At 38.5% G+C, this 27,910-nt stretch overlaps 1 protein-coding gene, 1 non-coding gene and 1 pseudogene across 2 annotated transcripts in view; 1 reads left to right on the top strand and 2 right to left on the bottom strand.

Annotated features, from left to right (window-relative positions):
- The window catches only part of NCKAP1 (NCK associated protein 1), a 122,361-nt gene that overhangs the window by 73,747 nt on the left and 20,704 nt on the right, over positions 1 to 27,910 (top strand). Inside the window, exons 16-24 of the mRNA XM_062188773.1 lie at positions 119 to 264; positions 3,704 to 3,836; positions 7,102 to 7,221; positions 18,554 to 18,693; positions 19,568 to 19,699; positions 22,240 to 22,458; positions 22,644 to 22,774; positions 23,054 to 23,151; positions 26,083 to 26,176. Coding sequence (XP_062044757.1) covers positions 119 to 264; positions 3,704 to 3,836; positions 7,102 to 7,221; positions 18,554 to 18,693; positions 19,568 to 19,699; positions 22,240 to 22,458; positions 22,644 to 22,774; positions 23,054 to 23,151; positions 26,083 to 26,176 — 1,213 coding nt within the window. The remainder of the gene's footprint in view (positions 1 to 118; positions 265 to 3,703; positions 3,837 to 7,101; positions 7,222 to 18,553; positions 18,694 to 19,567; positions 19,700 to 22,239; positions 22,459 to 22,643; positions 22,775 to 23,053; positions 23,152 to 26,082; positions 26,177 to 27,910) is intronic.
- On the bottom strand, positions 12,624 to 18,253 carry LOC133754795 (eukaryotic initiation factor 4A-I-like; annotated as a pseudogene).
- Positions 14,283 to 14,427, bottom strand: LOC133768698 (small nucleolar RNA SNORA48). The gene has a single exon (XR_009867051.1). It is a non-coding gene; the product is annotated as a small nucleolar RNA SNORA48 (small nucleolar RNA).

The following is a 27,910-nucleotide window of genomic DNA, read 5'->3' as shown; positions in this document are numbered from 1 at the left end:
GAAAAAGATATTCCTATTAAAGCGTCACAACAAATAGTTTAAGCATTTTCAATTTTTTTGTTTATTATTGACAAACTCCCTACATAAACTACTTTTGTTTTTTGCTGTGCTTTTACAGGCATATACTAGTGTCTCCAAGGCTTCACTTAGCCTTGCAGATCACAGAGAACTTGGGAAGATGATGAATACAATAATTTTCCATACAAAAATGGTAGATTCTTTGGTGGAAATGTTGGTTGAAACATCAGATCTCTCCATATTTTGGTAGGTTGTTGTTTTCTTTAAATCTGGATTTGAAATTTTAGTGTTTGGAGATAAGTGCCTTGACAATTCAATTAATAGACTTTTAGGAATAAAGGAGAGCAGGTTTTCATTGCAGTGGTTAAGACTTCTGTTTAGGATGCCTATATCCCATCTTGGAGCCTGGGTTCAAGTCTTGGCACGGTTGCCAATTCTAGCTTCCTGCTGATGTGCACTGTGGGAGGCAAGTGTGATGACTCAAATAGTTGGATCCCTGCCACCCATGTGAAAGGCCTAGATTGAGATCCTAGCTTGGGCCTGACCCAACCCAGCTGTTGGTAGGCTTTTGGGAGTAATCAGAAGATGAAAGATATCTTTCTATCCATGTCTGTCCTTCAAATAAAAAAAAAAAAAAAGGAAAAACAAAAGCAGTATTGACTGTCTTTGTGATACATGTTAGGCCACCGCTTGTGATGCCAGCATCTCATAACAGAGTGCTGGTTTGAAATCTGGTTAATCTGCTTCTGATGTAGTTTCCTGCTTATGTGTCTGGAAAGGCAGTGGAAGGGGGCCCAAATACTTGGGCCCCTGCCACACAAATGGGAGACCAAAGTGGAGTTCCTGGCTCCTGGTTTCAACCTGACTCAGCCCTGGCAGTTGCAGGCATTTGGGGAATGTACCAGCAGATGCAAAATCTCCCTTGTCTTCCATCACTCTGCCTTTCAGATCAATAAATAAAACCTTTAACAGAATTAGAATAAGGTAAAAAGGAGTAATTGACTTTTTATAAAAACTTTTCAGCAAAAAAAAAAAAATGGGTGTATTAGGATTTTATGCCTATTTTAAGTTCTGTATAGGAGGGTACTCTTTTTTTTTTATTAAAGATTTATTTATTATTATTTTTTTTTTTTGGAAAGAGTTACACAGAGAGAGGAGAAGGAGAGAGAGAGAGGGCTTCCATCCAACGGTTCATTCCCTAGTTGGCCACAACGGCTGGAGCTTTGCCGATCCCTGGAGCTGCGCCCATCCGAAGCCAGTAGCCAAGATCTTCTTCCAGGTCTCCCACATGGGGACAGGGGCCCAAGGACTTGGGCCATCTTCTGCTGCTTTCCTAGGCCATAACAGAGAGCTGGATTGGAAGTAGAGCAGCCAGGTCTCAAACTGGTGCCCATATGGGATGCTGGCACTTCAGGCCAGGGCGTTAACCCGCTGCGCCATAGCGCCGGCCAAGAGGGAACTCTTATTGATATGAACTTTATTTCTTATATTTTGTTTGATGAAGTGAAAAAAAAATCACTTCAAATTACCTTAAGGTCTTCCTTTGCATCATTAGACTGTGAGAAAAAGTTCTGGATCAGGGTCAAATAGAGAAGAATTAGAAATTAAATACTTATTAACTTCACTTGTAAAGTATTAGATTAGTTATTAATATTATGATGATGTGAATTTCCTTGAATGGTGTTTCACTTTCCTGTTTCTATCATAGCCTCTTTTGTTGTACTTAGTGCTGTAGTTTACTTTTTTCTTTTTTTTTCTTCTTAACCAGAGGATATAGTCCTTGAAGGAAGTTTTTATTGTTTCCTTAGTGTCTAATGTAGTAGATACTTAATGTTTTAATTAATAAGTGAGTTGGCCAGGATTTAAATTCAGGAATACTGACCCCAAAGCCATGTTATACTGCCTCTATTTCTTGCTTCTTTACCTTTCTTTTTCCTTCAGGCAAGTAAATTGGATTAATGTAGTTTGTCTCTATTTCTTTCTCTTTTTTTTGACAGGCAGAGTTAAGACAGTGATAAAGAGAGAGACAGAGAGAAAGGTCTTCCTTTTTCCATTGGTTCACCCCCCAGGTGGCTGCTATGGCCAGCGCGTTGCGGCCTGTGCGCTGCGCCGATCCGGCCAGGAGCCAGGTGCTTCTCCTGGTCTCCCATGTGGGTGCAGGGCCCAAGCACTTGGGCCATCCTCCACTGCACTCCCGGGCCACAACAGAGAGCTGGACAGGAAGAGGAGCAACCGGGACAGAATCCGGCGCCCCGACCAGGACTAGAACCCGGGGTCCCGGTGCTGCAAGCAGAGTATTAGCCTATTGAGCCGTGGCGCTGGCCTGTATTTCTTAAATGCTGAGACAAGCTGAGTAGCTAGTGAAAGTAACAATTTCAGTGTATTGACATTGTTATGGAAAATGCATTGCTTTTATTGTGGAAAAAATCTAGTCAACAATGATTGTGGTAGTTTGTTAGGATGACTTTAATTAGCAGTATTGTAGAAGAAATTTAAATCACCAGGCAGAAAAGGCATGCCTGTTAAAGGAATTCATGAGGTACTTCAATACTTAACACTTTTTAGGTTTAGATACATCACATGTCACATTTGCAAGATTTTTAAAATTATTTGGAGCTCTGTAGTAATGTCTAACCTAAAGGCTGCCTTTTAAAGGAAATGAAACATTTTATGTTTATATTTAGTTATGGAATTACTCCTATAGTAAAAGAAGAATACAGCAATTAAAAAGTCCCTTTCATAAAACTAAAAGCAATAAAGTTGAAACTGTCATTTTCAGTAATTAATTTTTACCCAAATTTTCTGAGTCACATTTGAATTTATTTGTCACATCCAAAAAACAGGACATGTTTATTACCAATTTGTCTTACGACTTTTAGATGTATTAAATATATCTACTCACATTCTTTTAAATTTAGATTTAACATTTTAAAGTTTGGATGAAAATTAAAATTGATGGCATATGGTTGTTTAATTGACAATGTTTTTTCTTTCTTAGTGGTACTTAAAATGGGATTTCTTGCAATTCAAAATGATTTAATTAAGTTCCATTATGTGAAAGTTGAATGTCATATAATCATACACCATAGAAATGGTTTATTTTCTGTTAAGTTTTTTGTTATATGTTTGTTACACAAATAATATTCTCTGTTTTAAAAAGGTTGTTTTTTTAAATTTGAATTAGAGACAGAGAGATCTTGACAGAGAGAGTGATCTTCCATTCACTGGTTCACTTCCCAGATGGCTGCAATGGCCCAAGCTGGGCCAGGCCAGAGCCAGGAACCATGAGCTTCATCCAGTTCTCCCACGTGGGTAGTAGGAACCCAAACGCTTCAGCCATCCTCTGCTGCTTTTCCCAGGCCGTTATCAGGGAGCTGGATGAGAAGTGGAGCAGCAGTAACATGAACTACATCCATATGGGATGCTGGCATCACAGGTGGTGGCTTTACCTGCTATGCCACAATGCAAGCCCAAATAGTATTCTTATAACCCTGATATTATTGGCATGTTAAAAAGATACTTTTTAGGGATAATATGTCTCAAAGAAATAAATGCTACCAGTGGTAATTTAATTGAGTCGAATTAGGTGAGTTATACATCAGAAAATAATTCTTTTGAGTATAAAATCTATGACTGTTTATTAGCTTTAAAACTTGTGATTCTAATTTTTTGTTTCCTTATATAGTTTTTATAGTCGTGCTTTTGAGAAGATGTTTCAACAGTGTTTGGAGTTACCTTCTCAGTCAAGATACTCAATTGCATTTCCACTACTTTGCACTCATTTTATGAGTTGCACACATGAACTATGTCCAGAAGAGGTAATTTTGAGTATAATACTATGATGTATATGGTATGCAAAGTAAATTATATCAAATGTATAGTCAACCAAATAGTCACACAATGAAAATTACCTAGTATCTCTCCCCATGTGGTACATCTTTTTGCGGAATCAGAATAATGCTTGAATAAATATATGATGTAGGTATAATATATGATGTAGATATATATATGTATAAGTGTCAGTGATGGGTCAGATATTAAATATTTGTGTTAAAAATATTATCTGCTTACCTTTCCTCTTCAACTGCTGAAAATTTCAAAATTGAATTTATGAATAGCTGAGTAAATATAAGCAAGTCAAAGATAAATTCACTGACTTGTTTATATATATTAAGCTAAATCTAAATTTTCTTATATTTTTAAGGGACATACATACATAGTTACTAATTGAACTAATTACTCATTTTATTGATATCAAGTATTTATAAAAATGTGCTCAGTATCAAGCATGACAAAGTTTTAGTTTGGAAGCATAAGTATTAGTGATCAATTACTTTGCACGGTGATTATAATTAATAATCTGTTGCATATTTTTAAATACCTAAAATTAATTGGTTTTTGATGTACATACCATAAGAAATAATAAGTTAATGAATATATTAATTAGCCTGACTGAATCTCTCTTCTGTGTTTATATAGATCATAACATTATACCCCACAAATGTTTACAGTTATCATTTGGCAATCAAAAATAGTAAAAACATTATTAGTGTTTCTTCTAATATTTAAAGAAGTAATAACATTTTGAAAGTATATAAGCATATGTTAAAGTTTGTTAATGCATTTTTTAATAACTTAATGTTTAGTCCTTCACTTAGAACTGCACACCTTGTAGAAAAGAAATTTACAGAGAGCAGTACCATTATCAATATCTTTAAGGGTTGAGTGACATATCTTGTTATAGTATTGAATGCCAGTATTCCATGGGGACTTTAAGATAGATGATTTTGGGGGTAGTTCATTAGGAAGTACACCAATTTTAATAAGATTAGAGATTTTTAAGATTTAATAGATTTTTCTTGATACCTAGCTTGATACTAAAGATCCTATTAACTCTTTCCTTACCATCATCCTTCCAATTAAATTACCCAACAAGTTTTAAATTTATGTTATATGGTATGACTTCTTGAGTCCATCCTCTGCTTTCTATTGCTATTGTCTTTTGTGCATATCAGATTTATTTTTATTACTCTTTGTGTGTACAGTCATCCTTTAGTATCCATGGAAGATTGGTTCAGCCCTCCCATGGACACCAAAATCCATGGATACTTAAATCTTTTATAAAATGATGTAATTTTTGCATATAACCTGTGCACATTCTCCAGAATACTTCGATTTCTTTCTAGAGTATTTATATGTAAATGCTATGTAAATTCTTGTTATACTGTACTGTTAATTGACTAATGATAAGGAAAATGATCTGTACATGTTTAATACAAAGTTTTTTTAATTCTGAGTATTTTGAAATTATAGTTGATTGAATCCACAGATGTGGGGTCCACAGGTACTTATAACAGACTGTACTCATTTGTGGGTCTTGTTTTTTACCTGTTGTTGTAGTCTCCTAAGCACTCTCTGCTTCTCTTGTTTTCTCTTCTAAAAGCTGTTCTCAGCACTGTAGCCAGAGGCAGAGGGCGAATGATGGAGAGACTTGTATGACACGTTAACAAATATTAGTTGTCTTTTCCCCCCGTTTTAGCATTTTTGACCTATTGAAGAGTCTATATTTTAAGTAAATTAATGTCTGTTAAGAATAAATTTGAAGTAATTCTAATTCAGTATATTTTTTTCAAAAATCTTAATAGCGAGGCAGATGTTTGTCTTTCAAGAGTGAGAAATAAGATGTCTGAATGCTTACTAACTGGTGGTCCTAAAGTGGACCAATATTTAATCATATCTGGCTGCAAATCCTTTTTGGTTTGGCTTTTTAAAAAAAGATTCATTTATTTATTTGAAAGGCAGAATGACAGAGAAAGGGAGATGCTGACAGAGATCCTCCATCTGATGGTTACTTCCCAAATGCCTGATAAGAGCCAGGCCAAAGCCAGGAGAAAGGAACTCTATCTGCCTCTCCCACATAGATGACAGGAATCCAAGCAGTTGGGCCTTATCTACTGCCTCCCAGGTGCATTTGCAGGAAGCTGGTCAGAAGCAGAGTTTGGGATTCCATCACAGGCATTCTGATAAGGGAATGTAGGCATTTCAAATGATAACCTGCTGCACTACAATGCCTGTTTACTCCCTCAATTCCCTTTTTTAAGATTTATTTATTTGAAAAAGTAATGGCGGGAGGGGAATCTTTTACCATGTTAAAGGGTATTTTAAATATAATATATTATGAAGTATTATGCTAGATTTAGGAACAATTATTTTGTATGTTTAAATATTTTTATATTTTTTTAGCAGCATAGAAATATTGTATATAATCTTTGTAATTTTTCTATAGTTATAGATCAGGGAAGGAATGCTCTCAGAAATTTATCTTTTTGTAAAATATTATAGCTATATAGTACAAAAACTTACAGCATTATATACTCAACATTCCAATTATTGTTGATAAGAAAAATCCACCAAAAGTACAAAATCCTGTAGAGAAGCATATAGACTTGAGTGTGTGTGTATGTGTGTGTCTGTATGTACATATGTAATGTTCTAAAAATTAAGGTTTTTCTCCTTTTTTGATTTCAAAGAATATACGGACTGCCTCCCCCTGCTCACGCTGTAAACGAAAGACTAGGTTTTGAGATTCTGAATGCTTTTTGAATTTATTTTACCAACTTAATTCCAACAAAAAATTTTATTTAAATATTTGAGCTCTTCTGTTTATACGTTAAGTTGTTGTTTTGTCAAGATTTATGTATTAGGTGTAAATTTTTTTGCAGTATGGCTGGAAAACCTTACTTTAGGTCTGTTCTTTCACTTTGTAAAAAGCTTAATATTTTAATGTTTAAGAGCTGAAAATAAAATTGTCAAATTTGAATATTAAATAAATATTTTCTTGTTAAGGAAAGTACTCATCTTTCAAGTTCTCCCAGTAGTACATTAGTGGGATAATTGAGAAGTACTTATTTCCTGTCAACTGTGGACAAATACAGTCTGGTAGTTTAGATATAGTAGATAAAAAATATCTGTAACATCTTCCACTTCCATGTTTTCATTGCATATTAGGACTTTAGCCAAATTTAAAGTATTGTAATTCAGACTAGTTTCTTATAACTTTTATTATTATTTCTGCTTGAACAGCGGCATCATATTGGAGATCGCAGTCTTTCCTTATGTAATATGTTCCTGGATGAAATGGCCAAACAAGCTCGAAATCTCATCACTGATATTTGTACAGAACAGTGTACTCTTAGTGACCAGGTAATAATTTAAATGTTTCCTACCGATAGGGAATTTGTTTATAAAGGCAAAAAACTGAGCTGTTGGGGTTGGCAATATTATGATACAGTCAGTGAAGCTACTACTTAGAACATGAATATTCCCGCATTTGAGTGCCTGGTTCATGTCCCATCTCTGCTTCTGATCCAGCTTCCTGCTAATGTGTACCCTGATGCAGCCCATGATGGCTCAAGTACTTGAGGGAGACCTGGGTGGAGTTTCTGGATGCCATGGCTGTTGTAGGCACTTGGGGTATGAACCAGCAGATAGATCTCTGTCTCTCCCTCATCCTGTCTCAGTCTGCCTTTCAACTAAATAAAAATGAATATAAATAAAAACTTTTTTAAAAAGGGTTGGAAGAAAAAAAGGAATAGGCAAATCAGGATTCTCTATCCAGTGAAAATGTTTTTTAAAATTAAAGAAAAAAAATGAGCCATTAGCCAGTTACGATTTTACTTTCCATTTTCTTATTCTAAAATGCTCAGTAAAGCCCATTACCTCTTTTTTTTTTTTTTTTTTTTTTTAAGATTTATTTATTTATTTGAAAGCGTTAAGAGAGAGCTTCTATACACTAGTTCAGTCTCCAAATGGCCTCAATGGCCAGGCCAAAGCCAGATGCCAGGAGCTTCATCCAGGTCTCCCTGTGGGTGGCTGGGGCCCAACCACTTAAGTCTTCTTCTGCTGCTTTCGCAGGCCATTAGCAGTGAGCTGGATTGGAAGTGGGGCAGCTGGGACACGAACCAGGGCCGATATGGGATGCCTGCCTTGCTTTACCCACTATGTCGCAACACCAGCCCCAATCCCATTACCTCTTGCTGTGAGATTTCTTAAAGATGTAAACTTTTTGATAAACTGTAAATAATAATATTTGTGTTCTTTCATCAGGAAACATAATATTTAGTTTGTGTGTGTGTGTGTGTGTGAGAGAGAGAGAGAGAGAGAGAGAGAGAGAGAGACACTAACACCTGGTTCTGTTATTTCATTGGTAGTTGCAAAATATTCTGATTATATCTCTTTTACATATGTAAGTTGCAATACCTTTTTAATGATATTTCCTCATCTGCTTCTTGTTTAACTATTGGTACAGTTTATAAAGAAAGGCAAGGCAAAATAAATAGTGATTCTTAGCCTTTATTTTCTAGACATTAATAAATGATTTTATATTATTATAACCTCCTAATGTTATTTGATGGTTTTAACTCTACTATACTTTTTAAAAAAGGATTTATTTTATTTATTTGAAAGGCAGAGTTAGAGAGAGAGAGAAAGACAGAGAGAGAACTGCTGGTTCACTCCCCAAATGGCCACGGTGGTCGAAGCCAGGAGCCAGGAGCCTCTTCCAGGTCTCCCATGTGGGTACAGGGGCTATCTTCCACTGGTTTTCCAGGCACATTAGCAGGGAGCTGGATTAGAAGTACAACAGCTGAGTCTGGAACTCAGCTCTTCATTTTGCTGATCTCTAGTATTTTTTCTGTTTCAATTTTGTTAATTTCTTCTCTAATTTTAATTACTTCTTTTCTACTAGTTTGGATTTGGTGTGCTGTAGTTCTAGGTCCTTCAGATACATTGATAACTCATTTATTTGGAACCTTTCCAATTTCTTGATGTAGGCACCAATTGCTACAAACTTTCTTCTTAACACTGCTTTTACTGTGTTCACAAAGTTTTGATATGTTGCAGTCTTCATTCATTTCCAGAAATTTTTTGATTTTTCTTTTGATTTCTTCAGTGACTCACTGTTCATTTAGGAGCATATTGTTTAGTCTCCATGTGTTAACATATGTTCTAGAGATTCTTGAGTTGTTGATTTCCAGCTTCATTCTGTTGTGGTCAGAGAAGATGCATGGTATGATTTTGATTTTTCTTTTAATTTGCTGAGACTTGTTTTATAGCCTGGCATGTGGTCTATCCTAGAGAAAGTTCCATGCACTGGTGACAAGAATGTGTATTTTGTAATTGTAAGATGAAAAGTTCTGTAGATGTACTTTAGAGCCATTTGATCTGTTGTGTTGATTAACTGTGTTGTTTCCTTGCTGATTTTCTGTCTGGTTGATCTGTCCGTTACTAAAAGTGGGGTATTGAAGTCCCCCCATTACTATTGTATTGCTGTCTATGTCTCCCTTTAGATTGATTAACATTTCTTATAAATAGCCAGGTACCCTGTATTTAGGTATATATACGTTTATCATAGTCACATCTTCCCATTAAATTGATCTTTTAATCATTACATGGTGTCCTTCTTTGTCTCTTTTAATAGTTTTTGTATTAAAGTCTATTTTGTCTGATATTAGAATGGCTACACGAGCTCTTTTGGTTTCTGTTGGCATGGACTATCTTTTTCCATCCTTTCACTTTCAAACTGTGTGTATCTTTGTTGGTGAGATGTGTTTCTTGTAGGCAGCAAGTAGATGGGTTTTGTTTTTTAATCCATTCAGCCATTCTGTATCTTTTAACTTGAGAGTTGAGGCCATTTACATTCAAGTTGACTATTGATAAGTAATGATTTGGCCCTGCCATTTTTCCATAAATTCTTGTTGTTTACTTTTTATTTCCTTTGAACTTTTACTGGGAGATTTTTGCCTTCACATTCTTTCATAGTGATGACTGTGTTTCTGTGTTTCTGTGTGTAGCACATCCTTAAGCATTCAACCTTAAGGTTGAATGAGTGATGGCAAATTCTTTCAATTTTTGTTCATTATGGAAGATATTTATTTCACCTTCATTCATAAATGAGAGTTTTGTAGGGTATAGTATTCTGAGTCGACAGTTTTTTTCTCTTAAGACTTTTTTTTTTTTTTTTTTTTTTTTTAAGGACAGGCAGAGTGGACAGTGAGAGAGAGAGACAGGGAGAAAGGTCTTCCTTTTTCCGTTGGTTCACCCTCCAACGGCCGCTGCGGCCGGCACACCACGCTGATCCGAAGCCAGGAGCCAGATGCTTCTCCTGGTCTCCCATGCGGGTGCAGGGCCCAGGCACTTGGGCCATCTTCCTCTGCACTCCCGGGCCACAGCAGAGAGCTGGCCTGGAAGAGGAGCAACTGGGACAGAATCCAGCGCTCTGACCGGGACTAGAACCCGGTGTGCCGGCGCTGCAGGCAGAGGATTAGCCTATTTAGCCACAGCACTGGCCTCTCTTAAGACTTGGAATATATCTCACCGTTCTTTCCTAGCCTGTAGGGTTTCTGATGAGAAGTCAGCTGTGAGTCTAATTGGAGATTCTCTGAGAGAAATCTGGTGTTTCTCTCATGCACACTTTAGAACTTTTTCTTTATGTTTTACTGTGGAGAGTTTTGATTACAATGTGTTGTGGTCAAGATCTTTTCTGGTCATGTCTATTAGGAGTTGTCTGTGCTGCTTGTACTTGGACATCCCTTTCTTTCTCCCAACTGGGTAAGTTTTCTGTAATTATTTCACTAAAAAACCTTCATTCTCTCTTTCCATGCCTTTAGGAACTCCTAAGGCCTGTATGTTGGGTCGTTTGATAGAATCCCATAAACCTCCAACACTGTTTTTTAGTTTTCTACTTTCTTTTTTTGGTCTGACTGTAATATTTCCTGTGATTTTTCTTCTAAGTTGGATATTCTTTGTTCTGCCTCACTGAGTCTGTTGTTAAGGCTTTCAACTGCATTTTTTATTTGATCTATTGAGTTCTCTTTTTTTGTTTCTTTAAAGATGTATTCATTTATTTGAAAGTCAGAGTTGCACAGAAGAAGGAGAGGCAGTGAGAGAGCTAGAGAGAGAGGTCTTCTATCTACTGGTTTACTCTCCAATTGGCCGGAATGGCTGGAGCTGTGCTGATCTGAAGCCAGAAGGCAGGAGCTTCCTCCGGGTCTCCCACGTGGGTGTAGGGGCCCAAGGACTTGGGCCATCTTGTACTGCTTTCCCAGGCCACAGCAGAGAGCTGGATCGGAAGTGGAACAGCTGGATCCTGAAACGGCACCTGTATGGGATGCCGGTAGTGCAGGCAGCGGCTTTACCCGCCGTGCCACAGCACTCTCCCCTGATCTATTGAGTTCTTGATTTCCAATGTTTCATCTTGATTTCTCTTTAAAATCTCAATTTTTCATTCATTCATATGCAGATCTCTTTAGTTTATGAATTTTCTTCTGATTACTTGTAAGTAATCCTATGATCACTTTTTTTGATTTGTTTCTGGGATTTTGTCAATCTCTTCATCTTCACATTCTAGTATTGAAGTGCTGAATTCTTTTGGGCATGTCATATGTCTTCCTTATTGTTCTTTCTTGAATTGCTACATTTATTATTAGGCATCTCTAGAGATAACTTGTTGATTTTGTTTTTTTTTTTCCCTCACCCTGTTTTGGCTTTTATCTCTGGACTGTGCCTCTGTGGCTTCAGTGGAGTGTCTGCTCTTTCATTGTATACCCAGAGGTATGTGCTGGGTATCGTCAGGGAGCTCTGTTCAGTGCTCCAAGGTGAGGGTAGTATCCAAGATGACACACAAATTTGGCATGTTTTTTTTTTTCCTTTTTTATCAGACGGAAGGTATATTCTGCTCTGTTGGTATATTCTCACACTTACCTCCTCCCCTCAGAGGACATCAATGCCTTGACCCTAGCCCCAGTGGGTACTATATTTGTCCACGCTGCCATAAGAACCACACAAAGGATTCCACAGCAATGACCTTCACCAGGGAATCAGGGAGTCCTGAGTCTGGCGCCATCCGCAGTGACTGCACAAAGACCCAGTCACATCCTGTGCCCTTGCACGCAGCCACAGTATTTTCAAAGTCTCAGCACACAAGACTCCCACAGTCATGAGCACCCATCCCCTTCAGTTCTCCCAGCCAGATTCAAGCATCTGCTCTTGGCTGGTTGCTGAGTGTGTGGACACTAGCTGGCACAGCTGTTATGTATGTCCAAAATGGTGCCCACGCTCTCTGCTAGTTATAGGATTCCAGTGTTGTATGATTGGAGAGGGAGAAACATATCCTCTTGCTTTTGCCTCCAGATTGGCATTTACACTGTCCCCCACAGGCTCTAGGCTGGACTCATGCCAGGCTCTTCCCGCAGCTTTATCACTATTGGCTTTGGCTACTGCAGTCTGGTCTTAACCTTTCTCCAAACCTGGTGCTAAGTCTCTCGACTGCTGGAGTTGTGCACGACCACACCCTCCACATAGGTCCACAGTGTCCCTCTAATTTGCATGAAGGTTCCTTTGGAATTTGCTCTTACTCTTTCCTGAGATTTCACTCTTTCCAATTTTTTTTTTGTGCCTCAAGAAGTGACATTTATTCAAATAAAAAAAAAAAAAAAAAAGACAAGATGTCCATTCCTTGGCTTCCTTCTCTTCCCCCTCCTGCTGCTCCTCAGCCTCCCAGCACTGAACTGCAGCTGGGGTTAGGTGGCAAGACAGGACAGCCCTCCTCAGATGATGTCGGCAACATTGAGGGGCATCTCCTCAATGGAGGTGTTGTAGAAGGTCTTGATGTCTTGAAGAGTCTACTTCTCTTCTCCTGTCATCCTGTTAATAGCCACACCTTTATGACTAAAACATCCACCATGGCCAATTCTGTGAATATAGTTTTCTCTGTTGGTGGGTAGGTCATAGTTGATGACCAAAGAAACTTGTACATCAACGCCTCTGGCCAGCAGGTCAGTGGTAATCAGTGCTCAGCTAGAGCCAGAATGGAACTCCCTGATGATCACATCTCGCTCCTTTTGGTCCATATCTCCATGCGTAACAGTGAAGTCCAGGGCATGCATCTTCTGAGTGAGCCAATTGACCTTCCTTCGGGTATTGATGAAGATGACAGCCTGGGTTATGGTCAGCATTTCGTACAAGTCACTTAGTGTGTCCACCTTCTGCTCTTTGCATTCTATGTTGATGTAGAACTGGCGGATACCCTCCAGGGTCAGCTTTTCCTTCTTGACAAGAATCCGGATAGGGTCTCTCATCAACTTCTTGGTCCCTTCAAGCACATTGAAAAGCATTGTAGCTGACAACAAAACCATCTGGTGTTGCGGTTGAGCTTTTGGAAGATGTCATAGATCTGGTCCTTGGATCCACGGCTTAACATTTCATCAGCTTCGTCCAGTACAAACATCTTGATGTATTTGGGAGATAGGTATCTTTAGCTAAGCATGTCGAATACGTGGCCGGGGTGCCCACGATGATATGGGGAGCTTCCATTTGCAGTTTCTGCACCTCAGCACACACATTGGTGCTCCCAGTGCAGGTGTGACAGGATACACCCGTGTAAACTCCTAATGCCATGACCACCTTTTGTATTTGAACCAGAGAAAGGTGGGTACACAGATAGATGTTAGCTACAGCCATGGCAGGTGCCATTTTTCACATTTCCTTGGATTCACCCTTTCCACAACAACTGTGATATATGCAGTTGAGCCCTCAGCTTCTGAAAACTGTGATCCATTTATTTTACTTCCATCATAGCCAGCTTTAAGAGCCATATGACACACATACATGGCCACCTGCACCTTGCCCCCAAACACAAGCAACACAACCTGTTCAGTCTTACGTGTTATAAGGGCCTTAGAAGAGGACTACTATTACTTCTTGGTTACAGTATCTGTGCCCAGTTCCCATCAGAATAATCACTTCAACTATCACAGAATGTTCAGTAACCTATTTTTCCCCGTAAGCCTCAATTAACGCTTTGCATAGAAGACCGATTTCTGATTCTTTGCAGGAGGTAACAGTCTAGCATTAAGATTTTTTTGTGGCCGGTGCTGTGGCTTAACAGGCTAATCCTCCGCCTTGCGGCACCGGCACACCGGGTTCTAGTCCCGGTTGGGGTGCCGGATTCTATCCCGGTTGCCCCTCTTCCAGGCCAGCTCTCTGCTGTGGCCTGGGAAGGCAGTAGAGGATGGCCCAAGTGCTTGGGCCCTGCACCTGCATGGGAGACCAGGAGAAGCACCTGGCTCCTGGCTTTGGATCAGCAAGATGAGTCGGCCTCAGCGGCCATTGGAGGGTGAACCAACGGCAAAAAGGAAGACCTTTCTTTCTGTCTCTCTCTCTCACTATCCACTCTGCCTGTCAAAAAAAAAAAAAAAAAGATTTTTTTTTGTGCTCTAGGCATGAAACAGCTCTGGCCACCAACACAGGCATCAGGTTAGGATGAACAAAGGACTGTGCATCTGCTCTGCCCCTGACTGATGTAAGAGCAACACCATGAAAGAGGTGTCTCTTTGCCCATTGCCAGGGGTGCTCCACTTTTTTTGAACTGTATTCTGTAGAGTAGAGCAGTAAACTACCTTCCCATTCTGCCATTTTGGAAGACCCTCATTTCCTTTTAATATTCATTTATTTTTATTTGTATAATAAGCATATGTTTGAGGCTCCCAACTACTCCATAAGTGATCCCTTTCGTTTTTTTTTTTTTTTTTTTTTTTTGTCTGAATATTGTTCTTTATTACTGGGTCAGCTGATTTTTCAAATAAAGGGTTAGAAAGTGCCCTATAGGTCTATGTTGCAACTGCTCTTCCATGCCCTTGTAGTAGAAAAGCAGCCTTAGATATACATGAACAAATGAGTGACTCCCTTCCAATAAAACTTACCTATAAAAAGAGGAAGGGCCAAATGTTATACATGGGCAATAATTTGTCAACCTGTCTTTTGGTAGACTCCTTAGGAAGGACTCATAGGATTAATATTCCTTGAGTTCTTTGTATGGTGCTAAAAGTTTGTACCCTTTGTACCAGAAAGTTGTTGGCCATATGTAAAATACTTTTTTCACATTTTCTTTCTCTATTTTATTTTTACTTATTTTTATTTATTTTTTGCCAGGCAGAGTTAGAGAGAGAGAGAGACTGAGAGAGAGTTATAGAGAGTGAGAGAGAGAGAGGAAGGTCTTCCTTCCGTTGGTTCACTCCCCTAATGGCCGCTATGGCTGGTGCTGCGCCAATCCGAAGCCAGGAGCCAGGTACTTCCTCCTGGTCTCCCATGTGGGTGCAGGGACCCAAGCACTTGGGCCATCCTCTGCTGCCCTCCTGGGCCACAACAGAGAGCTGGACTGGAAGAGGAGCAACCGGGACTAGAACCCAGGGTGCTGGCACCGCAGGTGGAGGATTAGCCAAGTGAGCCACGGCGCCGGCCTACTTTCTCTATTTTAAATACAAAGGAATATAAAAAATTTTATGGAGAGATGGAATACAAGATGTTTATTTTGGTACAAAGAAACCTTGAAATCCATGCCTACTTAAAATTTTATTTACTGTGTTTTTTTGAAAGGCAGAGAAATAGAGTCATAGAGTAATCCTCTATCTGCTTTTTCTGTACTCAAATGCTCTCAAAAGTTAGAACTTGGCCAGACTGAAGTCAAGAGCCCAGAAAATCAATCCAGGTTTCTCCTGTGTGTGGTGGCATAGAACCAAGTACTTGAGCCATCATTTGCTTCCTCCGGGTTGTGCATTGGCAGGAAGCCAGAATCAGGGAGTAGAGGTGGGATTTGAGTCAGGCGCTCCCATATAGGGTGTGGCTATGCCAAGTAGTATCTTAACTGCTGTACCAAATACCTGCCTCTGTTAGTTTTCTCATAATGTGAATTTTCTGTGAAACTTTAAGACCTTGTATACGTTTTTCCATTTTGTTTCGGAATAAAACTTTGCTGTGATAGTCTCATGCTAGTCTGGTTATTTATTTATTTATTTATTTTGTATATCATATACGTGGTTTTCTTTTTTGTTTTTTTTTTTTTGTTTGTTTTTTTTTGTTTTTTGACAGGCAGAGTGGACAGTGAGAGAGAGACAGAGAGAAAGGTCTTCCTTTTGCCGTTGGTTCACCCTCCAATGGCCGCCGCGGTAGCGCGCTGCGGCTGGTGCACCGCGCTATTCCGATGGCAGGAGCCAGGTGCTTATCCTGGTCTCCCATGGGGTGCAGAGCCCAAACACTTGGGCCATCCTCCACTGCACTCCCTGGCCACAGCAGAGAGCTGGCCTGGAAGAGGGGCAACCAGGACAGGATCGGTGCCCCGACCGGGACTAGAACCCAGTGTGCCGGTGCCGCAAGGCGGAGGATTAGCCTGTTGAGCCACGGCGCCGGCCCATATACATGTTTTAACTAGATGCCTTTCTTTTTCTTTTGAAGTCTTGGTATTATTTTATGTTATTCTATGTGAGTTGAGAATCTGAAAAATTTGATGTGCTCTCTCACTAGTTTGAACCTGTTTTCTCCTAATGACAGGAAGTATTTCTTGGATTGTAGTTTTTTGGTTTTTTTTTTAAGTATACATTGCTCTATTCCCTTGGTTTGATTTTCTTTTTCAGAAACTGCCTTGTCTGTATATTGCATCTCCTTTGTGTAACTTCAGTGTTTGTCAGTGTCTTTGCATTCTTTTTCTTTCTTTGGTCTCTTCAGTTGTTTTTAAGTTGTTTTATGTATTTCACCTCTTGTTTATTTTAAGGAATTCCTTAATATGTTTATTAAACTTGTGTTTCTTCTAGTCCAGTATTGATCTTTGAAATGTTTTAATTTTTTTTAAAGATTTTGTTTATTAGAAAGGCAGAGATACTAGAGAGAGACAGAGACAGAGATCTTCTGTCTGCTGGTTCACTTTCCAAATGGCTGCAGTGGCTGGAGCTGGGCTGGTCTGAAGCCAGGAGCCAGGAGCTTCTTCTTGGACTCCCACGTGGGTGCAGGTGCCCAAGTACTTGGGCCATCTTTCACTGTTTTCCCAGTCTCATAAGCAGGGAGCTGAATATGAAGTGGAGCAGCCAGAAAGAACCAGTGCTCATATGGGATGCCAATGCTACAGGTGGAGGATTAACCCTCTACACCACAACGCTGGCCCCTATCTTTAATTTTTTTTTTCTGCTGAATTCAGTCTTTTTTCTGTACTTTGTAGGAATGTCATTGTGTTCCTTGGTCTTTTTTCTCACACTGATTCTAAATGACACCCAGGTGGGAGACATAGAATGAATCCCCAACTCCTGGTTTTGACCCCAGTCCAGACCTAGCCATTTGGAGAGTGAACTAGTATATAGGAACCCTTTGTTTCTCTATGTGTATCCAATAAAATAGTAATAATAAAGAGGTGAAACTAATTTTATCAGTATATTTGATTGACTTCAGCATACCCAAAACCTTATCTTTTTGGCATATAATCATATTGCTTATGAAATATTTTGCACTGTTTATATTGATTCTTTGAACACTTTGTATATCATACTTAAAACCCAACTAAATTTAGACTAAGCATATTTCAAGTGGTTAGTAGTTATGTGTGGGATATGGCTACTATATTGTACAGTGCAGCACTCTTTCTTTTTACAATACTCTTTCTAATTCTGTTTGCCTGATATGTTACCTGCCGAACTAAATTATTTCCCACTTGCACTTTTTTTTCAATAAATAATTTGCCAGTGTGTTAGATAGAAACCTTTGTGTCATCTCAGGAGTCTTTCAAATATGACCATTTTTTAAAATTTTATTTTATTTATTAGCTTTACTACACTTGCCTGAACCTTTTTCCTATCTTGTCCAGTTGTCCTAATCGTTTTCCTTGTTTTAGTATTTTCTTTTGCCAGTGCTGATCAACATTAATGTTAGAAAATATCTCCTTATACTGTTATTCAGTTTTTAAAACTTACTATTATCTTTTGCTTTTAAATATTTTATTTATATATTTGAGAGTTAGAGATACAGATAGAAGGAGGGACAGAGAGAAAAGTATTCCATTCGGTGGTTCACTCCTCAAATGGCTGCAATGGCCAAAGCTGGGCCGATCCAAAGTCAGGAGCCAGGGCCTTCTTCTGGGGCTCCTATATGGGTATAGGGGCCCAAGCACTTGGGCCATCTTCTAGTGCTTTCCCAGGCCATAAGCAGAGAGCTGGATTGGAAGAGGAGCAGATGAGACACAAGTTGGTGCCCATATGGAATGCCGGCACCACAGCTAGAGGCTTAACTTACTATGCCAGAGCCACCCCCAACTTACTTGCATTTTAAAATCTAGTCTTTCAGTGGACATTCAAGGCCTTTCCTGGTAGTTTAAGCCTTTCTACCCTGTACTTTATTCACCACTGGACTCCGAGCACATCATGTCTTTATGTAGTTTTGTTTTCATAAGCCATTTTTTGTTTCCCTATTTATGTTTTTATTTAAGTAATAGCTTAAATAAACCTTGTTACAATTTTTTCTATGAAGTGATTCCTAACACATTTTATGTATTTCTGTTTTCCATCCAGACTAGGTAAGGTCTGCATCTCATATTTCTTCTAAGTACTAGTATTGTATGTACTATATGTAATCTGCATTCAGCCAGAATTTGCCTGAACAGTTTCTGTGTTATCAAAGTAAATTGGTATAATTTTAAGATTTCATTATTTTCTGAATTTAGTTGCTGCCTAAGCATTGTGCCAAAACCATCAGTCAAGCAGTGAATAAGAAGTCAAAAAAACAGACTGGTAAGAAAGGGGAACCTGAAAGGGAAAAGCCAGGCGTTGAGAGCATGAGGAAAAACAGGCTGGTAGTGACCAAGTAAGCCATCCACTTTAACTGTATCTTTGTGTTCTGGGTAGAAGTTGTTTTCTTTTTTCATTCTTTTCTATGGTATTAGTGCTGAAAAAATGCTAGTAATTGTTTATTCTTCATTTTCTAGACATTTATTTTCTTTGTTATCTTTTAAAACTTGGTTAGCCTGTTAGTGCTTATTTCATTCCAAAATATAGATATGTAGTAGATGATATTTATCTTTATATATTAAATACTAAAGTTCAAAAATTTGTTTTAAAAATTTCATGGGGTATACTATAAGCCATCTGATTTTCAATTTATTTGAAGTTCAGCTAATAGATGTTTTATTTTGGCCTGTAATATATTAGAACATACCTGAAGTCATTTCTTTAAAACAAAAATATTAGACCAGGTAGCATTCAGAACTCTTTATTTACTTTTTTAAGCACTTGGAGAAGTTGCAGAGATGGCCAATAACTGAGTGGGTTATTTTTTGTTTAAAGTAAATTTCCTACTTTGTTGCTTAAGTTGAACGAGCTATTGCTATTTTGTAGAGAATTTTTCTTCTCCCATAACAGAAAGTGCAGCAGGAATTGGAAACGATTTTCTGAGTACAGAATAAGCTCTTCCTGTCATATATTAAGTCAGTATAGTTATTGTAAGTTGAATGTAAAAATAAATGAATGACACTTTAAAATGAATGACCTTTAAAAAATTGTTCTCATATGTGAGTAGTACCCTTAAAGATTTTGAACCTTCTTAGTTTAGGAGAAGGAAAAGAATTTAGTTCTGAAATTACTATCTCCAAACAAGAACTGATATGTTTATAAAAGTAATATTGTATTGCCTATGATGATATGTTGAACATTTTATTTACTGTTTATTAATTTTTTTTCAGCCTTGATAAATTGCACACTGCACTTTCTGAGTTATGTTTTTCCATAAATTATGTACCAAACATGGTGGTATGGGAACATACCTTTACCCCACGAGAATATTTGACTTCTCATCTGGAAATCCGCTTTACTAAGTAAGAAAGAATATGAAGTGTTTTTGTTTGCTGATTCAGTTAATGAGCTTATTATATTAATTATTAATGCCTATACAGTGTTTTCCTTTTATAAGGAAAATCATTAGTAGTAAAAGAGTAGTGAACTGGGAAGTATAAAAGAATAGTGAGCTGAGAATTAAATTGTTCATATCCTTATCCCATACCTCTTATTAACCAGCCGCAAGCTGGTTACTTTATGTCTTACCTTTCTTGTATGTAAAGTGAGATTGATTGAAGCAAATCAGTATATTTCAGCTTGCCAGTGAAAACCAATAAGGTGAGGAAATTAGTTGATTATAGTCAGTGTTTAAAAAGCAAGAAGTATAAGGGAAGAAATAGAAATAAAAAAAATCAACGCATTGCATGTGGTAAATATAAATGGTACTTTAAGGGAAATGTGAATTTGACAGTTTTTTTGAAAGCCCCTATGCAATTAATAAAAGAAAATTTTGCAGAAGTTTATCAGAAGTTCCTGTAGTCACTAACAACTAATATTTGCATTTGCACCATGTGCTTAACACTGTGTTAAGTAGTGTAAGTAGAAATAAAATAGTATAAAATTTGGGACTCTAGTTGGTGAAATAAGACTTGAACAATCAGAAAACAAAATAGGTCATTTTATAAATGTGCACTAAATTGAGTGTTAGATCCTCAGTTGAGAGGCAAGTGTTGTAACGTATTCTGCCTGCAATGTTGGCGTCTCATATGGGTACCATTTCAAGTCCTGACTGCTCCACTTCAGATCCAGCTCCTTGCTAATGGCCTAGGTAAAGCAGCAGAAAACTGCCCAAGGACCTGGGACACTGCCACCCATGTGGGAGACCTGGATGAAGCTACTGATTCTTGTCTTTGCGCCCTCTTGGGGAGTGAACCAATGGATAGGAGACCTTTCTTTCTCTCTGTTTCTCTGTCTTTTCTTTTATCTGTGTAACTCTTTCAAATAAACAAGTCTTTTTATTATAAAAACCCTCAGTTGACTAGAGAAGAGGCTGATGTCTAACAAAGATTTTCTTTTGTTCTCCTTAGTAAGGCAGTCCAACTTGATAGTAAAACCCAGGATGCCCCAGTATTTATATCAAAGGGACATTTTGCCTGTGCTCTGGTCTGTTATTGTCATCTCGGTAGGATGGGTTGTAAGGTCAGGCCCAATTGGTTTACAGCTCCCTTATTTTTCATCTGTGAACAATCTGGTCTGTTAATTCATGGAGAAACAAATGTTCTTTTTACCACGCATTACTTAGTGATCAAGATCAAGGCAAGGGGAATAATAGTTTACCTGGGAAAGTTTTTTTAAAGATGTATCTGTTTGAAAGTAAAGTCAGTTACAGAGAGAGAGATATCTTTATCTGCTGGTTCACTCCCCAAATGACTACAATGGCCAGGACTAAGCCAGGCTGAAGCTAGGAGCTGGGAACTTCATCCTGGCCTCCTATGTGGATGGCAGGGACATTTTCCACCACCTTCCCAGGCCTATGGCATGGAGCCAGATTGAAAATGGAGCTGCTGGCATCACAGGTGGCTGCCTACCCTCCACACTACAGTGCCAGTCCTGGGAAAGATTTTTTTATGCCAGAACAAATAGCTTGTGAGTACTAATGGGTTGATTCTTTTCTGATCACTGCAGTGCAGCTTTAGGACTCAGGGACTAAATACAAGGATAGCAATTTTCATCATGAGTTGACTTTTCTGTTTCTGTTTCTGGTGATAAGATTTGTCTACTGTCTTTAATGATCCATATTTACAAATACAAATCAGATCTTTCTAGTACTTGGGGAATTTTAAAGTGAAATGGGGGTGTCCAGTGTAGAACAAGATCAATTAGGATGGTATTTACAAAATTTTTCATTCTCTTTGGCTTATACAGTTTCTTGGGATATATATAAACAGAACTATATTTTATATACTGTGAGTGATATAAACAGCAGATTTGTTTATTGCTTTGTTTTGACTGTCATACAGTTTGTTGAGAGGCAGAACTAAGTTAGGACTTGGAAGTCAAGACCTGAGGTCAAATCCTAGATGATACCACTTCCAAACAAAGTTTTGCTTAAGTTCTGAGCCTTAGGTTTTTTTTTTTTCACTTGTGGAAGTATGGTGATAATAACTGCATGGTAGGGTTATTAAATGTAGTGATTGTGATTAATTTACATAAAGCCTAAATAACAGTTTAGATGAGTTCAAGATATGAACCAGAGCATCCCTTGTCTTTGCTATAAACAACTTACCACATTATAGGAATGTCTAAAATTATCCTTATGCTTTAGTCATTTTTGTTACCAATGTTTTTAAACTGTGATTAATCATTTTTATTCCCATTTCATTGTAATTTTTAAATATTAATTCTTTTGTTTCTTGGGATAGGATAGTAAGAGCAGTAGTAATTTCATGGCTTTGCAGCAAATTATTTTTTTATTTAACTTTATTATTACTTACTTAGTATTAGTTGTAAGTGAGTTGAATGGCTATTTTACATAAATGGGAAAGTCAGAACTCTTTTCTTATTCTCCTCCTCACCCTAGGTCAATTGTTGGTATGACTATGTATAATCAAGCTACACAGGAAATTGCAAAACCATCAGAGCTTCTAACAAGTGTAAGAGCATATATGACCGTACTCCAATCAATAGAAAACTATGTGCAGATTGATATTACAAGAGTATTTAATAATGTTCTTCTTCAACAAACACAACATTTAGACAGTCATGGAGAGCCAACAATTACAAGTCTATACACAAATTGGTAAGGAACACATTTAGAAATACAAAGTGATAGAAAATTTCTTTATAATGAACTATTTAGGAAAATTATTTTTATAGAAAAGTTCTCATTTGTGTTATTGGGCAACTTAAGACTATATTCAAGGATATAGAACTGATTTTGAATTAAATAATCTCTCCCGGTTATGAATTTTCTTTTATCTCTAGGTATTTGGAAACTTTGTTAAGACAAGTCAGCAATGGTCATATAGCTTATTTCCCTGCCATGAAAGCATTTGTGAACTTACCTACAGAAAATGAATTAACGTTCAATGCAGAGGAATATTCTGACATATCAGGTGAATAATACTTATAACAGACTTTAGAGAATTGCAGAAAACTCGATCCATTTGCTATTATTTTGATTATTTTGGTTTTTGGTTCTGTTGTGACTGTTTTCACTTTCCCGCATAATTGCACATTATTTGAATTACTTCTGCATTTTGTGTTATAATTTTTTTTAGAGACTTTTCCCAGGATTTTGTATTAGTAATTTCTATGATTGAATGTTTCAGTATTTTGTTACTCCTTAAAATTTTTGCTGTCAAAAGTATAAAATTAATTACATTCCCTTTCAGAAATGAGGTCTTTATCAGAACTACTAGGCCCTTATGGGATGAAGTTCCTGAGCGAAAGCCTTATGTGGCATATTTCATCACAAGTTGCTGAACTTAAGGTAAAACAGACTCATTCTATTTTAACTTTTTCATAAGTTCCTGAGAACTTCCCAGGACTTTGAACAAACCTACGATGTTAATTACTTTTAACCTGATGTGCAAATGTCAATGAAATTCAAGACCTAGTCGTTTGGGCAGGTGGTGTGATGCAGCTGGTAGAGTTACCCCTTGGAATGCCTGCATCGCATAATGGAGTTCCACCTCTGCTTCCCATCCAGTGTCCTGCTGGAGGTAGTAGGAGGCAGCAATTGATGGTGCAAGTACTTGGGTTCCTATTACCACGTAGGAGACCCAAGTGGAGTTCTTGGATCCTGGCTTCCAGACTGGCCCAGCCTTTGCTGTTGCAGGCATTTGGAAAGTGAACCAGTGGATAGAAGATAACTTTTTCTCTTTCTTATCTCTCTGTCACTGTGCTTTTCAAATAAATAAATAAGCTTATAATTAATCTCTTGAAACCAGCAAGTAGACAAAGGATAGAATTTTCAAAAATTAAATTACAAAAAAAGCTAGTGAGGGGGCTGGTGCTGTGGTGTAGTAGGTAAAGCTGCCTCCTGCAGTGCTGGCATCCCGTATGGGCACTGGTTCGAGTACCAGCTGATCCACTTCTGATCCAGCTCTCTGCTATGGCCTGGGAAAGCAGTGGAAGATGGCCCAAGTCCTTGGGCCCCTGCATCTGCATGGGAGACCCGGGCTTTGGATCGGTGTAGCTCCAGCCATTGAGACCAATTGGGGAGTGAACCAGCGGATAGAACCCCCCCCCCCCCTGCTTCCCTGTAACTTTGCCTTTCAAATAAATAAATCTTAAAAAAAAAAAATAAAAAGTTAGTGAGTCCCTTCAGTGCCATTTTAGTTTAGTACTATTTTATAGATGAGAAAATGTGTGGCTTACAGAGATGAATTGGCTTGCTAAAGGAGATTGCAACTCCTATTTTTTTTTTTTTTAATTTTCTTTTTTAAAAAAATTTATTTTACTTGAAAGTCAGAGTTACACAGAGAGGAGAGGCACAGAGAGAAAGAGGTCTTCCATCCGATGGCTCACTCCCCAATTGGCTGCAATGGCCGGAGCTGCGCCAATCCGAAGTCAGGAGCCAGGAGCTTCCTCTGGGTTTCCCACGCTGGTGGAGGGGCTCAAGGCTCCGGGCCATCTTCCACTGTTTTCGCAGGCCAAAGCAGAGAGCTGGATGGGAAGTGGAGCAGCCGGGTCTCGAACCAGCAGCCACATAGGATGCTGGCATTTCAGGCCAGGGTGTTAATCTGCTGTGCCACAGCGCCGGCTCCTCCTATTTCTTGTCTTTGGTCAAGCCATCATTCTCTTGCATCATAGTGTTTTTCTTTGACCAAGTTCAAACTTCTACCCAGAGTTATTCATATTTTTAATTTGTTATCTATTACTACTGTCTTAATGATTTTTCTTATTAAGGAGTCTTTTATACCCTTTAATCTGGATGGAAGTGTCTTTAGAATGTCTAGTGTTTCAACAAATATGTAAAGAAATCAAGGGGTTAGCATTGTGGTGTAGTGGGTTAAGCTACTGCCTATAGTGCCGGCATCCCATATGGGCACCAGTTTTGAGTCCTGGCTGCTCCACTTCTGATGCATCTCCTTACTAATGTGCCTGGGAAGGCAGTTGGGGATGGCCCAGGTGCTCAGGTTCCTGTACCCACATGGGAGAGACATGGATGAAGCTCCTGGTTCCTAGCTTCAGCCTGGCCCAGCACTGACTGTTATGGCAATTTGGGGAGTGAACTAATGGATGGACGACCTCTGTGTCTCTCTCTGCTTTCCCTTTCTCCTTCTTTATAATTTTGCCTTTCAAGTAAATTTAAAAAGAAAGAAATTGGAACCACAATTAAAAAGAAAAAATTGAGAGGCAGAGAGATGGAGAGCTCTTTTTGCTGATTCATTCCCCTAAATGCCCATGTCTCCTGGCCAGCATTGTTGCCTGGTGGGCTAAGCTGCTGCCTGTGACTCCCACAACCCATGTGGGCATCAGTTTGAGTCCTGGCTGCTCCACTTCCTATCCAGCTCCCTGCTAATATGCCTGGGAAAGCAGTGGAATATGGCCCAAGTCCTTGGGCCCCTACACCCATGTGGGAGACTTGGATGAAGCTTCTGACTCCTGCTTTGGATCAGCTGAGCTCCCATTATTGGAGTTATTTGAGGAGTGAACCAGCAAATGAAAGATCTTGATCTTGATAGCTCTCTCTCTGTAACTCTGCCTTTCAAATAAATAATCTTTAAAAAAAAAAGTTAGGGAGTTTAAATATGCCAAGAAGTTAACACTTGGGCCATCCTCCGCTGCTTTCCCAGGTGCATTAGCAGGGAGCTGGATCAGAAGTGGAGCAGCCGGGTCTCAAATTGGTGCCCATACGGGATGCTGGCACTGCAGGTGGTGGCTTTACCTGCTACACCACAGCCACAGTGCTGGCCTCTAGCCTACACTCTTAGAATGTGCTTTGGTATACATTGTTATAATGTAATTCCCATAAAGTGTTGCCATACTTTGGAAAGTTATTCTCCTTGTGATTTTATGTATCTAGTGATTAATTTGTTGTCTAAAATATCTTTCCCTAGCTTTAACTTTAGAAAGCTATTTTTGTTTGGGTTGAAATTTGTTGCCTTCTATATCTTAGTATCTACTTTTAATTGATTCTATGCTGTTTAAATCGAGGAGTGATACTTTATCCTATTACTTACCTTTGTTGCTTTTTCCTGAATGCTGCCTTCTTGAATTTGCCTACTGAGGAAAAACACTGATTCTATGTAAATAATTTTAAAGTTATTTTCTTGAAGCAACAAAAGAATATAAAACATCTGGATTTCATGACTTGTGTTTCCTACTTTCCATATTTTAATTTCTACATATGCTTATATGTCATTAATAGGAGGCCTGTGCCTGACCTAGAATTTTTCCTTTCTTTTTTTTTTAGAAACTTGTGGTAGAGAATGTTGATGTGCTAACACAGATGAGGACCAGCTTTGACAAACCAGACCAGATGGCTGCACTCTTTAAAAGATTATCATGTGGGTAACTCATAAATTGGTAAACATTAAGAAGATTTTGGTACTCAAGTGTTTACTTTTGCTCAAAATTTATAACATACAAGTAGTAAGTTATGAAAGATGTTCTTTAGTTTATGAAAAGAACTAAAAAATGTACTCAAAGAATCTTTTCAGTGTATAGTTTCAGTATATGGCTTATCTGGTTTATAACTTTTCGACCAATTTAATATTTACTAAATATTTGATTTAGTGAATTTAATCATCATGAAATGTGTCAAGTCTTTAATGAATTTAATACTTATAGTATGTGTCAAGTATCATTATCAGTTAATTCATGAATCTATCAAATTTAGTATATTAAATCTACATACTAAAGGAGAATTATCTTCTGAGCCTATATCTTTACATATGATAAAATACATACATTAAGTGAACAACATTATGGATTTTGGCAAATGTATGCATCCATGTAACAATCGCCATAATTAAGAAATAGAATTCCCTGAGAAAGTTGCCTCCATTCTGTTTGTAGTTAGTCTTCTACTTCCAGCCTCTAAACCCAGACAACCACTGATCTGGCATCTATCACTATAGATTGATTTGTTTCTGACTCCTTTAACTTGGCTTAATTGTTTTGAAATTCATCTGTTTGTGTTGTCCAATGAATCAATACTTTGTTCTTTTTTTTAAACTGGTATTCTGTTGCATGGAAATGTGAGCCTACAACTTAATTTTTTATTTTATTTTTACTGTCTTCTTGACACTGATTATAGGAGATATTTTGTGAAATAACAGTGGATCTTTAGTATTAAAGTATTTATTTATTTATTTATTTTGATAGGTAGAGTGGATAGTGAGAGAGAGACAGAGAGAAAGGTCTTCCTTTTTGCCGTTGGTTCACCCTCCAATGGCCGCTGCAGCCGGCGCATCTCGCTGATCCAAAGCCAGGAGCCAGGTGCTTCTCCTGGTCTCCCATGTGGGTGCAGGGCCCAAGGACTTGGGCCATCCTCCACTGCCTTCCCGGGCCATAGCAGAGAGCTGGCCTGGAAGAGGGGCAACCGGGATAGAATCCGGCACCCCAACCGGGACTAGAACCCGGTGTGCCGGCGCCGCAAGGTGGAGGATTAGCCTGTTAAGCTATGGCGCCGGCCTAGTATTAAAGTATTTTTAAGAGTCATGTCACATAGCAATTAAGATATCCACATTCATATCGGAGTACCTAGGTTCAACCCAGCTCTGCTTCCTGACTCCAGCTTCCTGCTAATGCACACCATGGGAGGCAATGTTGGTAGCTCATGTGAAATGGGGTTCCTGCTACCCATATTGGAGACCTGGCTTGAGTTTTCTGTTTTGGCATGTCCTTGTCCCAGTCTTCACAGGCATTTCTGGAATGAACAAATGGATGTGAGCTCTCTCTTTCCTGCCTGTTTGTCTACCTCTCAAATAAGTAAATCATTTTTAGAATTAAAAATTTACAAGAATTAAACTATGCTAAAATTACCTTCTTAAAACAGTTAAAGGAAAAACAAGGAGGAAGCTTTTTGGAGTGATGAAACTTTTTACCATGGTAGTGATGGTGGTAATCTACATAAATTAAAGTTTGTAGAACTGGAGCTGGAGCTGTGGCGTAGTAGGTTAAGCCTCTTCTGGCACTGGCATCCCATGTGGGTGCTGATTCGTGTCCTGGCTGCCCCTCTTCTGATCCAGCTCTGCTAATGGGCTGGGAAAGCAGCAGAAGATGGCCCAAGTGTACCC

The sequence above is a fragment of the Lepus europaeus genome, chromosome 1 (assembly GCF_033115175.1).
Source record: "Lepus europaeus isolate LE1 chromosome 1, mLepTim1.pri, whole genome shotgun sequence".
In the NCBI taxonomy this organism is placed as follows: Eukaryota; Metazoa; Chordata; class Mammalia; order Lagomorpha; family Leporidae; genus Lepus; species Lepus europaeus.
This window is presented reverse-complemented; position numbering and strand designations above follow the sequence as displayed.